The sequence below is a fragment of the Oncorhynchus clarkii genome, chromosome 8 (assembly GCF_045791955.1).
Source record: "Oncorhynchus clarkii lewisi isolate Uvic-CL-2024 chromosome 8, UVic_Ocla_1.0, whole genome shotgun sequence".
NCBI classification, from domain to species: domain Eukaryota; kingdom Metazoa; phylum Chordata; class Actinopteri; order Salmoniformes; family Salmonidae; genus Oncorhynchus; species Oncorhynchus clarkii.
The window spans coordinates 38,019,100-38,032,964 of NC_092154.1; the positions used below are offsets into that span (position 1 = coordinate 38,019,100).

Sequence of the window (13,865 nt, forward strand, 5' to 3'; positions counted from 1 at the left end):
AGCATGCTCTTGTTTTATATATATATATATATATTTTTCCTTTTTCTTCTTCTTCCTCCCTTCCCCACCATCGCTTAACCCTGGACTACACCCCCAACCTCCCCCTCCTCCCCCCTTTTATCTAGCTTTAGTACCGCCACAGCATAGGGCGGGAAGGCTATAACATAACAACACTATGGCTTTTTGCTTTGCAGGAGGAAAATAATAACTGTCTTGGTCTTTCCAGCCTCCCATGTCCATCTATGCAGAGACAGATCCCCATTGTCTTATTTATTTTTGCGTCGTCCTTCTCCTCCCCTTCTCTCACCTCCTAAGATGGCTCAATGACTACTAATGTCAACTACGTTCATATACAGGCATACAGGCTACTGGTGAATGTGGCAGCGAGCTGGGGGCAGAGGCTTTGGGCTTTGGGTTTAGGTGTGATGGGGAGCAGGGGGGGGGGGGGGGGGGATCTCTTATTTAAAAGACCCAGGAACAGTCATGGACCCCACCCCCAACCCCACCTAATCCCTCCCAACTCCCCCCCTTCTGAAGGATGGCTGCTGGTCCCTGTGGATGAACCAACCCTCTTCCTCTCATCCCCCCCCCCTTTCTCTCACTCTCTCTCCCACTCCTTCCTCTTCACTCTAACCATCCTGTCCATATGTCTGTGTCCGTCTGTCTGCATCCTGCATCAAAACTGTGTCTGACTGTATGCTCTGATAAAGCTATTTTATTGACTCTCACACCAACCCAGTAAGAGACATTACCACTTGAAACAGACAGACACTGAGCATTATGCAGTGTAGCCAGTCGATATGAGCAACAGAAGGAGAATACACCCCATCCATCTCAATCGTTGGTAGTTTTCATATTGTTTATGTCCACAGCCCTCGGGGGAAGGACACAGTATCTCACACTGCATTCTGGTGCATTGATTCTGTTTATTTTGCCCTTGACTAGATTATGTTGTGTCACATGGGACATTAAGGCATAGAGTTAGAACACATCAACTAATTACTGATCCTGATGATGTCACAATGCAGGCCGGACTCTAACGCAACCATGAGGCCCGGGAGGACTACATTAGCTAGAGATAGCCAACCCAGCACCACAGTATATGGCTATATGAATCTGATTTGTAGCATTGATATACAGCACACAGGATAGTCATACAGTATTGTAATAACAATAATAATATATGTATTTTATGTAGCGCTTTTCATGACAAAACAGAATCTCAAAGTTGCATTAAAAAAACACAGGAAAAAAAGCACAAAAACAAATCAAATGATCTGCCAGATTCTTGGGCTTCAAGATTGTAGTATTGGACGCATCAGGATGCAAGCATTCAGACATACCACAGCTAACATAGCTTAAGGTCTTCCATTACAATAACATTGAAGCATCAGACAGCTACAGTAACATACCTAGTGGTTTTCCAATCTGTCAGTGCATGTGTGGTTTTTATCACCCCCTCCCATCCCTCTGTCATCTGTCTGCCATTAGCATGTATGCATCTTCTTGAATATCTATGCATACATGACAACACATGTCAAAGCATGCCTTTTTGGATATTAATTTGCCATGATGAAGACAAACACATTACTTGTGCTTTCCTAATCCTTGTTTTGAGAGAACTGTTTTGTTTCAGATGGAGCACAAACTACCATAACTGTGTGCTGTTACAAACCTTAGTCGCTTACCGTAAAAACAATAGACTCCAAAAATAAAATTCTCTACCTTTCTTTTTCTTTTGTATTTGATTGTATTGATTGTGCTATTTTTCCCTTGTTTTGTAAAGACCCAGGTTGTGTGTGTGCGAGTGTATGTGAGTGTGTGTATCTGTGTGTAGCTCTTGTCCTAGTTGTGTGTGTGTGTGCGTCTCTTCGGTGTCTAACTCCCGTCTACCGTGGTTGGTTGGTCAGGTCGTCAGGGGAGACGAGGAGCGGGGAGAAGCTAGAGCTGCAGATGAGCAACATTGGAGCTGACGTGTTGGAGCTGCTGCTGGAGTTTGTCTACACGGGCTCTCTGGTCATCGACTCAGCTAACGCCAAGACACTGCTAGAGGCCGCCAACAAGTTCCAGTTCAACACCTTCTGCAAAGTCGGTGTGTCCTTCCTAGGTATGTACCTATGACATACAGTTGAAGTTGGAAGTTTACCTTAGCCAAATACATTTAAACTCAGTTTTTCACAATACCTGACATTTAATCCTCTTGATTTTAAGAATGTGAAATGTCAGAAAAATAGTAGAGAATGATTTATTTCAGCTTTTATTTATGTCAGAAGTTTACATACACTCAATTAGTATTTGGTAGCATTGCCTTTAGATTGTTTAACTTGGGTCAAACGTAAGAATTTTGACCCATTCCTCCTGACTGAGCTGGTCTAACTGAGTCAGGTTTGAAGGCCTCCTTGCTCGCACACACTTTTCAGGTCTGCCCACAAATTTTCAATGGGATTGAGGTCAGGGCTTTGTGATGGCCACTCTAATACTTTGACTTTGTTGTCCTTAAGCCATTTTGCCACAACTTTGGAAGTATGCTTGGGGTCATTGTCCATTTGGAAGACCCATTTGTGACTAAGCTTTAACTTCCTGACTGATGTCTTGAGATGTTGCCTCAATATATCCACATAATGTTCCATCCATCCTCCATCCATGATGCCATCTATTTTGTGAAGTGCACCAGTCATTCCTCCAACAAAGCACCCAATTGTTGGAAAAATGACTTGTCATGCACAAAGAAACCGACTTGCCAAGTAACCGACTTGCCAAAACTATAGTTTAATAAGACATTTGTGGAGTGGTTGAAAAACAAGTTTTAATGCCTCCATCCTAAGTGTATGTAAACTTCTGACTTCAACTGTAGGGTGTGGAGTGTGGGGGGATGTGGGTAAATAGGTGTCTCTTCACACTAAGCCTAAGTTTCTGTCTTTGGCACATAGTCCCTCGCACCCTTTCTGACAGGTGTCCAAATTTGGCGTAAGTCCCCCCCCCCCCCCCCCCGAAGTAAAAGAGAGAGACATCATTTTGCTCCTTATCTCGGTTTGCCTCTCGGTCTGTCTCTAGGTCTGTCGCTCTTTCTCTCCTCTCGGCCCTGAGGAGTTGGGAGGCGCCAGGACAAAAGGTCAGGGAACAATTGTCAGTAATATGTCAAATCCTCCAGCATAAGCTGTGATAGAACCCACAGATACTCAGACCGATCGATACCTACACAAGGGGGGGGGGGGGGGTATGGGTCTTGGAAAAGGAGGTTGGGGGATCGGTGTTTGGATGGATGGCGGGGAAAGCCCAGGGGTCAACCGAGGAGCAAATGCGTACTCATGGGTTTAGGAGGTCAAGGGACTGGGAGACGGTAAATGTCAGATTATACCTACCATTTAATAGAGATGGTTGGGTAGATGTGGAGAGAGCTCTAAGACAAGGATAGGATGTCTGGCAATTGGATGAAAAAGGTCAGAGTAGTAAAAGGGAGGGGGAAGACAGTGAAAAAAAATATCGATTTGTTTTTCACGTTTCGTCCGACGATATGGACTTGTGGAAAAACAGGGAAACCATTTGTAGTGTAGTCAGAGACTTCAGCCTGAACATGATTCATGACATTTGAGCATGTTAGAATAGAGACATAATACTGGTACAGTGTATAACCTTGGAACAAAGACATTGATATCATGTCAGGGATATTGAAGTTCGCAACAAATGTACTGAAGAGATGCCGATTAAATTAACTTTGGCCATGGTGCATTGAGTTCATCAGATTTTTTTAGTGTGACAAAAACACACCTTAACACCAACTGATTTAACATGTTATTTTGTCCATCATGTTAGAACAACTTCAAGTCACAAGAAATAAAACGTGGGAGGATTTACAACCGGCGGCTATGGAACCTTCCAGAGCCTGGAATAAAACTCTTTATTCACTATGTCTGCAATCTGCTCCACTGAGTTTGAGATATTGCACACCATGTAACACGCACACACACATGCCATGTAATAACAGATTGATACTGCACAGACTCTCTTAAAATATATATTTTTGTCACATGCGCCGAATACAACAGGTGTAGACCTTACTGTGAAATGCTTACTTACAAGCCCTTATCCAACAATGCAGTTCAAGAAATAGTTTTAAAAAATATTTACTAAATAAACTAAAGTAAAAAAATCGAATCAATAAAAAAGTAACACAGTACATTTACATAACAATAACGAAGCTATACTGTATACAGGGGGTACCGGTGCAGAGTCAATGTGCGAGGGTACAGGTTATTCAAGATCATTTGTAAGGTGACTATGCATAGTTAATAAACAGTGAATATTAGCAGTGTTGTTCAGCAGTCTTTTGTCTTGGGGGTATAAGTTGTTATGAAGCCTTTTGGTTCTAGACTTGGTGATCCGGTACCGCCTTGCCATGCGGTAGCAGAGAGAACAGTCTATGACTTGGGTGACTGGAGTCTTTGACAATTTTTTGGGCCTTCCTCTGACACCGCCTATATGTAAGTCCTGGATGTCAGGAAGCTTGGCCCCAGAGTGATGTAGTGGGCCATACGCACTACCCTCTGTAGCACCTTACGGTCAGATGCCGAGCAGTTGCCATACCAGGCAGAGATGAAACTGGTCAGGATGCTCTCGATGGTGCAGCTGTAGAACTTTTTGAGCATATGGGGACCCATGCCAAATCTTTTCAGTCTCCTGTCGCGGAAAAGGTGTTGTCGTGCCCTCTTCACAACTGTCCTGGTGTGTTTGGACCATGATAGTTTGTTGGTGATGTGGACACCAAGGGACTTGATTCTCTCGACCAGCTCCACTTCAGCCCCATCGATGTTAGATGGGGGCCTGTTCAGCCCTCCACCTCCTTTGTCTTGCTCACATTGAGAGAGAGGTTGTTTTCCTGGCATCATACAGCCAGGTCTCTGATCTCCTCACTATAGGCTGCCTCATCGTTGTCGGTGATCAGGCTTACTGGACCACTGTTGTGTTATCAGCTAACTTAATGATGGTGTTGGAGTCATGCTTGGTCACGTACTGTAGTTGTGGGTGAACAGGGAGTACAGGAGGGGACTAAGCACGCAACCCTGAGGGGCCCCAGTGTTGAGGATCAGCATGGCAGATGTGTTGTTGCTTACACTTACCCCTTGGGGGCAGCCCATCAGGAAGTCCATGATCCAGTTTCAGAGGGAGGTGTTTAGTCCCAGGGTCCGTAGCTTAGTGATGAGCTTTGTGGGCACTATGGTGTTGAATGCTGAGCTTTAAACAATGAACACATACAGGTTCCTCTTGTCCAGGTGGGAAAGGGCAGTGTGGAGTGCTATTGAGATTAAACAAAATCAAATGTTATTTGTCACATGCGCCGAATACCACAGGTGTAGACCTTACAGTGAAATGCTTACTTACAAGCCCTTAACCGACGATGCAGTTTTAAGAAAAATACCGCCCAAAAAATCTTTGCGTCATCTGTGTATCAGTTGGGGCAGTATGCGAATTGGAGTGGGTCTAGGGTTTATGTCATGATGGTGTTGATGTGAGCCATGACCAGCCTTTCAAAGCACTTCGTGGATACCGACGTGAGTGCTATGGGGCGGTAATCATTTAGGCAGGTTACCTTCGCTTTCTTGGGCACAGGAACTATGGTGGTCTGTTTGAAACATGTAGGTATTACAGACTCGGCCAGGGAGAGGTTGAAAATGTCAGTGAAGACACTTGCCAGTTGGTCCACGCATGCTCTGAGTACACGTCCTGGTAATCCGTCTGGCCCCTCGGCTTTGGGAATGTTGACCTGTTTAAAGGTATTCCTCACATCGGCTATGGAGAACGCGATCATACAGTCGTCCGGAACAGCTGGTGCTCTCATGCATGCTTCAGTGTTGCTTGCCTCAAAGAGAACATAAAATGCATTAAGCTCGTCTGTTAGGCTCGCGTCGGCACTTTCACTGAAATGTTGATTAATGTACAGTGTCCTTGTAAAATAAACTCAAACTCAATAGTTTCCCAGCCCTGACACATCCGACGAGCGTCAGAGCCGGTGTAGTAGGATTCAATCTTTGTCCTTTATTGATGCTTTGCCTGTTTGATGGTTCAACTGAGGGCATAGCGGGATTTCTTATAAGCGTCAGATTGTCCCGCTCCTTGAAAGCGGCAGGAGCCTTTAGCTCAGAACTTTACATACACTTAGGTTGGAGTCATTAAAACTCGTTTTTCAACCACTCCACACACTGGTTAATAAACTATAGTTTTGGCAAGTCGGTTAGGACATCTACTTTGTGCATGAAACAAGTAATATTTTCAACAATTGTTTATAGACAGATTATTTCCCTTGTAATTCACTGTATCACATTTCCAGTGGGTCAGAAGTTTACATACACTAAGTTGACTGTGACTTTAACTTCTTGGCGCACCCATGCCTTTAGCGGGATCATTTTCATCAACATCCGCTGAATTGCAGAGCGCCAAATTCAAATTAAATTACTAAAAATATAAAATGTTCATGAAATCAGAAGTGCAATATAGCAAAACACAGTTTAGCTTGTTGTTAATCCACCTGGCGTGTCAGATTTCAAAAAACCTTTACAGCAAAAGCTATCCAAGCATTTATGTTAGGACATCTCTCTCAGCAGCCAAAACATTACAAACAGCTAGCAGCAAAGTAGATTGGTCACGAAAGTCAGAAAAGCAGTAAAATGAAAATATTATTTTTATATCCAAGATACCTCCATTTGGTTGGGGCGTTTTGTTCAGAAATCCACAGGCTCGATCAGTCACGACGGGGGAGACGAAAATTCCAAATAGTATCCGTAAAGTTTGTAGAAACATGTCAAACGTTTTTTATAATCCATACTCAGGTTGTTTTTACAATAAATAATCAATAATACGCAATCTGATCTTTCTCGCTCATTTTTCAGAATAAAAGCCTGAAACTATGTCTAAAGATTGTTCACACCATGTGGAAGCCATGGAGAAAGGAATCTGGTTGATATCCCTTTAAATGGAGGGAAGGCATGCAATGGAAGAGGTTTCAGGAAAAACAGCACTTCCTGGTGGATTTTCCTCAGGTTTGCGCCTGCAATATCAGTTCTGTTATACTCACAGACAGTATTTTGACAGTTTTGGAAAATGATATGCATATTCTAGATTCTGGGCCTGAGAAATAGTCAGTTTCATTTGGGTACGTTTTTCATCCAAACATCAAAATACTGCCCCTTACACTCAAGAGGTTAAACAGCTTGGAACATTCCAGAAAATATCATGGCTTTAGAAGCTTCTGATAGGTTAATTGACATCAATGAGTCAATTGAGTCAATTGGAGGTGTACCTGTGGATGTTTTTCAGGGCCTACCTTCAAACTCAGTGTCTCTTTGCTTGACATCATGGGAAAATCAAAAGAAATCAGCCAAGACCTCTGAAAAAAATTGGAGACCTCCACAAGTCTGGTTCATCCTTGGGAGCAATTTCTAAATGCCTGAAGGTACCACGTTCATCTGTACAAACAATAGTACACAAGTAGAAACACCATGGGACCACGCAGCCGTCATAACGGTCAGGAAGGAGATACGTTCTGTCTCCCAGAGATTAACGTACTTTGGTACGAAAAGTTCAAATCAATCCCAGAACAACAGCGAAGGACCTTGTGAAGATGCTGAAGGAAACCTGTACAAAGTATCTATTTCCACAGTAAAACAAGTCCTATTTCGACATAACCTGAAAGGCCACTAAGCAAGGAAGAAACCACTGCTCCAGAACCGCCATAAAAAGCCAGACTACAGTTTGCACATGGGGACAAAGATCATACTTTTTGGAGAAATGTCCTCTGGTGTGATGAAACAAAAATGTAACTGTTTGGCCATAATGACCATCATTATGTTTGGAGGAAAAAGGGAGAGGCTTGCAAACACCATCCCAACCATGTAGCGCGGGGGTGGCAGCATCATGTTGTGGGGGTGCTTTGCTGCAGGAGGGACTGGTGCACTTCACAAAATAGATGGCATCTTGAAGAAGGAAAACTATGTGGATATATTGAAGCAACATCTCAAGACATCAGTCAGGAAGTTAAAGCTTGGTAGCAAATGGGTCTTCCAAATGGACAATGACCCCAAGCAATACTTCCGAAATTGTGGCAAAATGGCTTAAGGACAACAAAGTCAAGGTATTGGAGTGGCCATCACAAAGCCCTGACCTCAATCCTATAGAACATTTGTGGACAGAACTGAAAAAGCGTGTGTGATCATGGAGGCCTTCAAACCTGACTTAGTTAGACCAGCTTTGTCAGGAGGAATGGGCCAAAATTCTTGTGGGAAGCTTGTGGAAGGATACCCGAAACGTTTGACCCAAGTTAAACAATTTAACGGAAATGCTACCAAATAATACTTGAGTGTATGTAAACTTCTGTCCCACTGGGAATGTGATGAAAGAAATAAACGCTGAAATCATTCTCTCTCTATTATTCTGACTTTTCAGATTCTTAAAATAAAGTGGTGATCCTAACTGACCTAATACAGGGAATTTTTACTTGGATTAAATGTCAAGAATTGTGAAAAACTGAGTTTAAATATATTTGGCTAAGGTGTGTGTAAACTTACGACTTCAACTGTACGTACCTTCACTGTGGGGACGACGTCGTCGAAGCACTTATTGATGAAGCCGGTGACTGAGTTGGTATACTCCTCAATGCCATTGGATGAATCCCGTAACATATTACAGTCTGTGCTAGCAAAACAGTCCTGTAGCGTAGCATCCACGTCATCCCAGACTTCCGTATTGAGCGAGTCACCTCAGGTCAGTTATACCTCGAGACTTCTTTAATATTAGACATCGCGCACCAGCAGTTATTGACAAATAGACACACACCCCCGCCCCTCTTCTTACCAGACGTAGCTGCTCTGTCCTGCCGATGCACGGAGAAGCCAGACAGCTCTATATTATCCGTGTCGTCGTTCAGCCACGTCTCGGTGAAACATAAGATATTACAGTCCCGGCGCCATCTGAAGACCTGACACAAATGAACCTGAATGAATGGTGGAATCAATTAAGATCAAACCAAGTAAGGATACCAAACATATTTGAGCCTCGTTTGATATTGATTAGATATAGAGACAGCTCTGTAAAGGTATTGATTGGTCTAGCTCTAGTTATTATTACACATTCTCACGCCCCCTCAGACTTCTCTCTCTCTCTCAGAAACAGTAAAAGCACATCTGCTCAATCAAACACCACATTAACAGACTACAGTTGTATTAGTTTCAGAAGGCTTTGTTTTTCTATTCAGCGTCAACACACTGAGTTGACTTTAACAGACACTTTGTCACATCAACCCTGTTTTATTATAATATGTTGGTCTTGTAGTGGTGAGATTCTCCATGAGCTCTCCTGGTGATATTTGTATAGGCAGCTTGCACACGCACGCGCGCACACACACACACACACACCCCCTTACCTTGTGGTGACACACAATTTAGTACCATTCAAAATCCCATTTTCCCTAACCCATACTCTTACCCTAACCGTAACCTTAAGCCCCCCAAAAAATGTTTAACCCTCAACCTAACCCTAAGACAAAAAACCAAATCATAAACCTAACCCTAGCTCCTAACCCTTAATGTAATTCTAACACTAATTCTGTGTGTTCTCACAAAATGTCCCCAGTTGGTCAAATGTTTGTTTGTTTTCTATTCTTGTGGGGACTTGGCCAGTTAAACACGTCCATACATGCAGTGCCTTCAGAAAGCATTCATACCCCTTGACTTTTCCCTCATTTTGTTGTTACATCCTGAATTTAAAATTGATTAAATAAATAAAAAAATTGTCACCAGCCCCATAATGTCAGTGGAGGTTAAATAAATAAAAAAATTACCAAATGAATTACAAATGAAAAGCTGAAATGGCTTTAGTCAATAAGTACTAAACCCCTTTGTTAACGCAAGCCTAAACAAGTTCAGGAGTAAAACTTAGCTTAACAAGTCACATAATAAGTTGCATGGACTCACTCTGTGTGCAATAATAGTGTTTAGCATGATTTTCTATGACTACCTCATCTCTGTACAATTATCAGTAAGGTCCCTCGGTCGAATAGTGAATTTCAAACACAGATTCATCCACGAAGACCAGGGAGGCTTTCCAATGCCTCATAAAGAATGGCACCTATTGGTAGATGGGTATAAATAAAAACATCTGACTTTGAATAACTCTTTGAGCATGGTGAAGTTATGAATTACACTTTAGATGGTGTGTCAATACACCCAGTCAATACAAAGATACAGGCGTCCTTCCTAACTCAGTTGCCAGAGATGAACGAAACGAACGAAACCCCTCAGATTTCACCATGAAGCCAATGGTGACTTTAAAACAGTTACAGAGTTTAATGGCTGTAATTGGAGAAAACTGAGGATGGATCAATAACATTGTAGTTACTCCACAATACTAAACTAAATGACAAAGTGAAAAGAAGGAAGCCTGTATAGAATACAAATATTCCAAAACATGCATCCTGTTTTTCAGCAAGGCTCTAAAGTAATACTGCAAAACATTTGGCAAACATTTTTTGTCCTGAATACAAGGTGTTATGTGAGGGGTAAATCCAGTACAACACATGACTGAGTACCACTCACCATATTTTCAAGCATAGTGGTGGCTGCATCATGTTATGTGTATGCTTGTCATTGTTAAGGACTGGGGAGTTTCTCGGGATAAAAAAGAAACGGAATGGAGCTAAGCACAGGCAAAATCCCAGAGGAAAACCTGGTTGTCTGCTTTCCACCAGACACTGGGAGATGAATTTACCTTTCAGCAGGACAATAAGCTAAAACACCAGACCAAATCTACTCTGTTGCTTACCAAGAAGAATGTTCATGAGTGACCATGTTACAGTTTTGACTTAAATCTACTTGAAAATCTATGGCTCGACCTGAAAATAGTTGTCAATACCCCATTTTGTCATTATGGGGTATTTATTGTGTGTAGTAGATGAGTGAGGAAAAAATAATTATTTAATCCATTTTGAATTCAGGCTGTAATGCAACAAAATGTGGAACAAGTCAAGGGGTATGAATACTTTCTGAAGGCAATGTATACCCACACACACACACAAAGAGTGCTCTGTGTTTATAGATGGGAGTTCTGGTGGTGTTCAGTACCAATGTCTCATTTGATTAGGCCTCACACTGTGGGCCCCAGTCCAACGATATGGACTTGTGGAAAAACAGGGAAACCATTTGTAGTGTAGTCAGAGACTTCAGCCTGAACATGATTCATGACATTTGAGCATGTTAGAATAGAGACATAATACTGGTACAGTGTATAACCTTGGAACAAAGACATTGATATCATGTCAGGGATATTGAAGTTCGCAACAAATGTACTGAAGAGATGCCGATTAAATTAACTTTGGCCATGGTGCATTGAGTTCATCAGATTTTTTTAGTGTGACAAAAACACACCTTAACACCAACTGATTTAACATGTTATTTTGTCCATCATGTTAGAACAACTTCAAGTCACAAGAAATAAAACGTGGGAGGATTTACAACCGGCGGCTATGGAACCTTCCAGAGCCTGGAATAAAACTCTTTATTCACTATGTCTGCAATCTGCTGCACTGAGTTTGAGATATTGCACACCATGGCAACACAGACACTCACGTCATATAATAACAGATTGATACTGCACAGACTCCTCACACCCACACAAATGAACCTGAATGAATGGTACCTGTGGAGTCAATTAAGATCAGACCAAATAAGGATACCAAACACATTTGAACCTTGTTTAATATTGATTAGATATAGAGACAGCTCTGTAAAGGTATTGATTGGTCTAGCTCTAGTTATTATTACACATTCTCACGCCCCCTCAGACTTCTCTCTCTCTCTCAGAAACAGTAAAAGCACATCTGCTCAATCAAACACCACATTAACAGACTACAGTTGTATTAGTTTCAGAAGGCTTTGTTTTTCTATTCAGCGTCAACACACTGAGTTGACTTTAACAGACACTTTGTCACATCAACCCTGTTTTATTATAATATGTTGGTCTTGTAGTGGTGAGATTCTCCATGAGCTTTCCTGGTGATATTTGTATAGGCAGCTGGTTCTCTCTCTCTCTCTCTCTCTCTCTCTCTCTCTCTCTCACACACACACACACACACACACACACACACACACACACACACACACACACACACACACACACACCAACACCAACACCAACACACCAACACACACACCACACACCAACACACACACCAACACACACACCAACACACACACACACACAACACACACACACACACCAACACACACACACACACCAACACACACACACACAGCTCTGTGCTTATAGATGGGAGATCTGGTGGTGGTCAGTACCAATGTGTCTCATTTGATCAGGCCTCACACAGTGAGCCCCAGCCCAGGGCTGTGTGTGAAACGTCTGTACCTGCAGTACTAATCCCTGCTATGCCTTCCCAGTCTCCTGGCCCTGCTCAGTGGGCACCTAGCGATCGATTCCCCTTGTTGTTTGTCCCTTGAGCTGTTTGAGTTATTACACTCTCTCCCTAGCCCCAGATATACACACAGATAGACCAAAGCTCTCCCCTCTTTCTCTCTCCCTTCCCCCATCCTGACTTTTTAATGGATGTGTGAATGACAATCTCTCCATCTCTCCCCTTTTTCCCCCCTCTGTCTCTCCCTCTCACCCTCTCCCCCTCTTTCTCTCGCCTTTCCTCTCTCTCTCTCTCTCTCTCTCTCTCTCTCTCCTTTTTCTCTCTCTCTCTCTCCTTTCTCTCTCTCTCTCTCTCCTTTCTCTCTCTCTCTCTCTCTCTCTCTCTCTCTCTCCTTTCTCTCTCTCTCCTTTCTCTCTCCTTTCTCTCTCTCTCTCTCTCTCTCTCTCCTTTCTTTCTTTCTTTCTCTCTCTCTCTCTCTCTCTCTCTCTCTCTCCTCTCTCCTCTCTCTCCTTTCTCTCTCTCTCTCCTTTCTCTCTCTGCAGAGAAACAGCTAACAGCAGGGAACTGTCTAGGTGTGCTGGGCATGGCTGAGGCTATGCGATGTACAGAGCTCCACAACATGGCCAAAGCCTTTGCACTCCAGAACTTCCCTGAGGTAGGTGGATTTACTGAATGAACAAATCGATGGATGGATGGGTGGATAAATACATGAATGAATTCATAAGATATTCAAAAAAAACAAGAATATTTATTTATCCCAATCAAGTTTCAATCTTTTGTGCTGTAGGCGGCAGGTCAGGAGGAGATTCTGAATGTGTCTAAGGAGGACCTGGTGGCCTACCTGTCTAATGACAGCCTCAATACCAAGACTGAGGAACTGGTCTACGAGACTGCAATCAATTGGATCAAACGAGACCCCACCTCCAGAGTACAGGTAAGGCAGGGAGGGTAGAGAGGTAGGAGGGAGTGGTTCAAATCAAATTGTGTTTCTCACATGCACCGAACACAACGGGGTGTAGACGTTAGCGCGGAATGCTTACTTACGAGACCTTTCCCAATATGCAGAGTTACAAAGTAAATACAAATATAAAATAGTAACACAATAAATACTGATAGCGAGGCTATGTGCAAGGAGTACATGTACCAGGTCAATGTGCCGGGGTGCGAGGTAGTTGAGGTAATTGAGGTATTATTTACTTGTAGGTAGGAGTGAAAGTAACTAGGAAATCCGGATAGATAATAAACAGAGTAGCAGCAGCGGAAGTGAAGATGGTGAACGGTTGTGTGTGTGGCGTTCTTACTGCCAGCGTCGGTTTGTGGTGGTAAATAGATGGCTACGAATAATATAGATGTGAACTCTCTCGGAAGATAGTGTGGTCTACAGCTTATCATGACGTATTCTACCCCAGGCGAGGACATAAGACTGTAAAAACACCAGCAAATGTGATTT

At 42.8% G+C, this 13,865-nt stretch overlaps 1 protein-coding gene across 2 annotated transcripts in view; it reads left to right on the forward strand.

The window, feature by feature from the left end:
- Positions 1 to 13,865, forward strand: part of LOC139415376 (kelch-like protein 29) — a 341,932-nt gene that overhangs the window by 253,568 nt on the left and 74,499 nt on the right. For both annotated transcript variants that reach the window (XM_071163482.1, XM_071163481.1), the window contains exons 7-9: positions 1,911 to 2,107; positions 12,958 to 13,070; positions 13,203 to 13,349. In XM_071163482.1, coding sequence (XP_071019583.1) covers positions 1,911 to 2,107; positions 12,958 to 13,070; positions 13,203 to 13,349 — 457 coding nt within the window. The remainder of the gene's footprint in view (positions 1 to 1,910; positions 2,108 to 12,957; positions 13,071 to 13,202; positions 13,350 to 13,865) is intronic.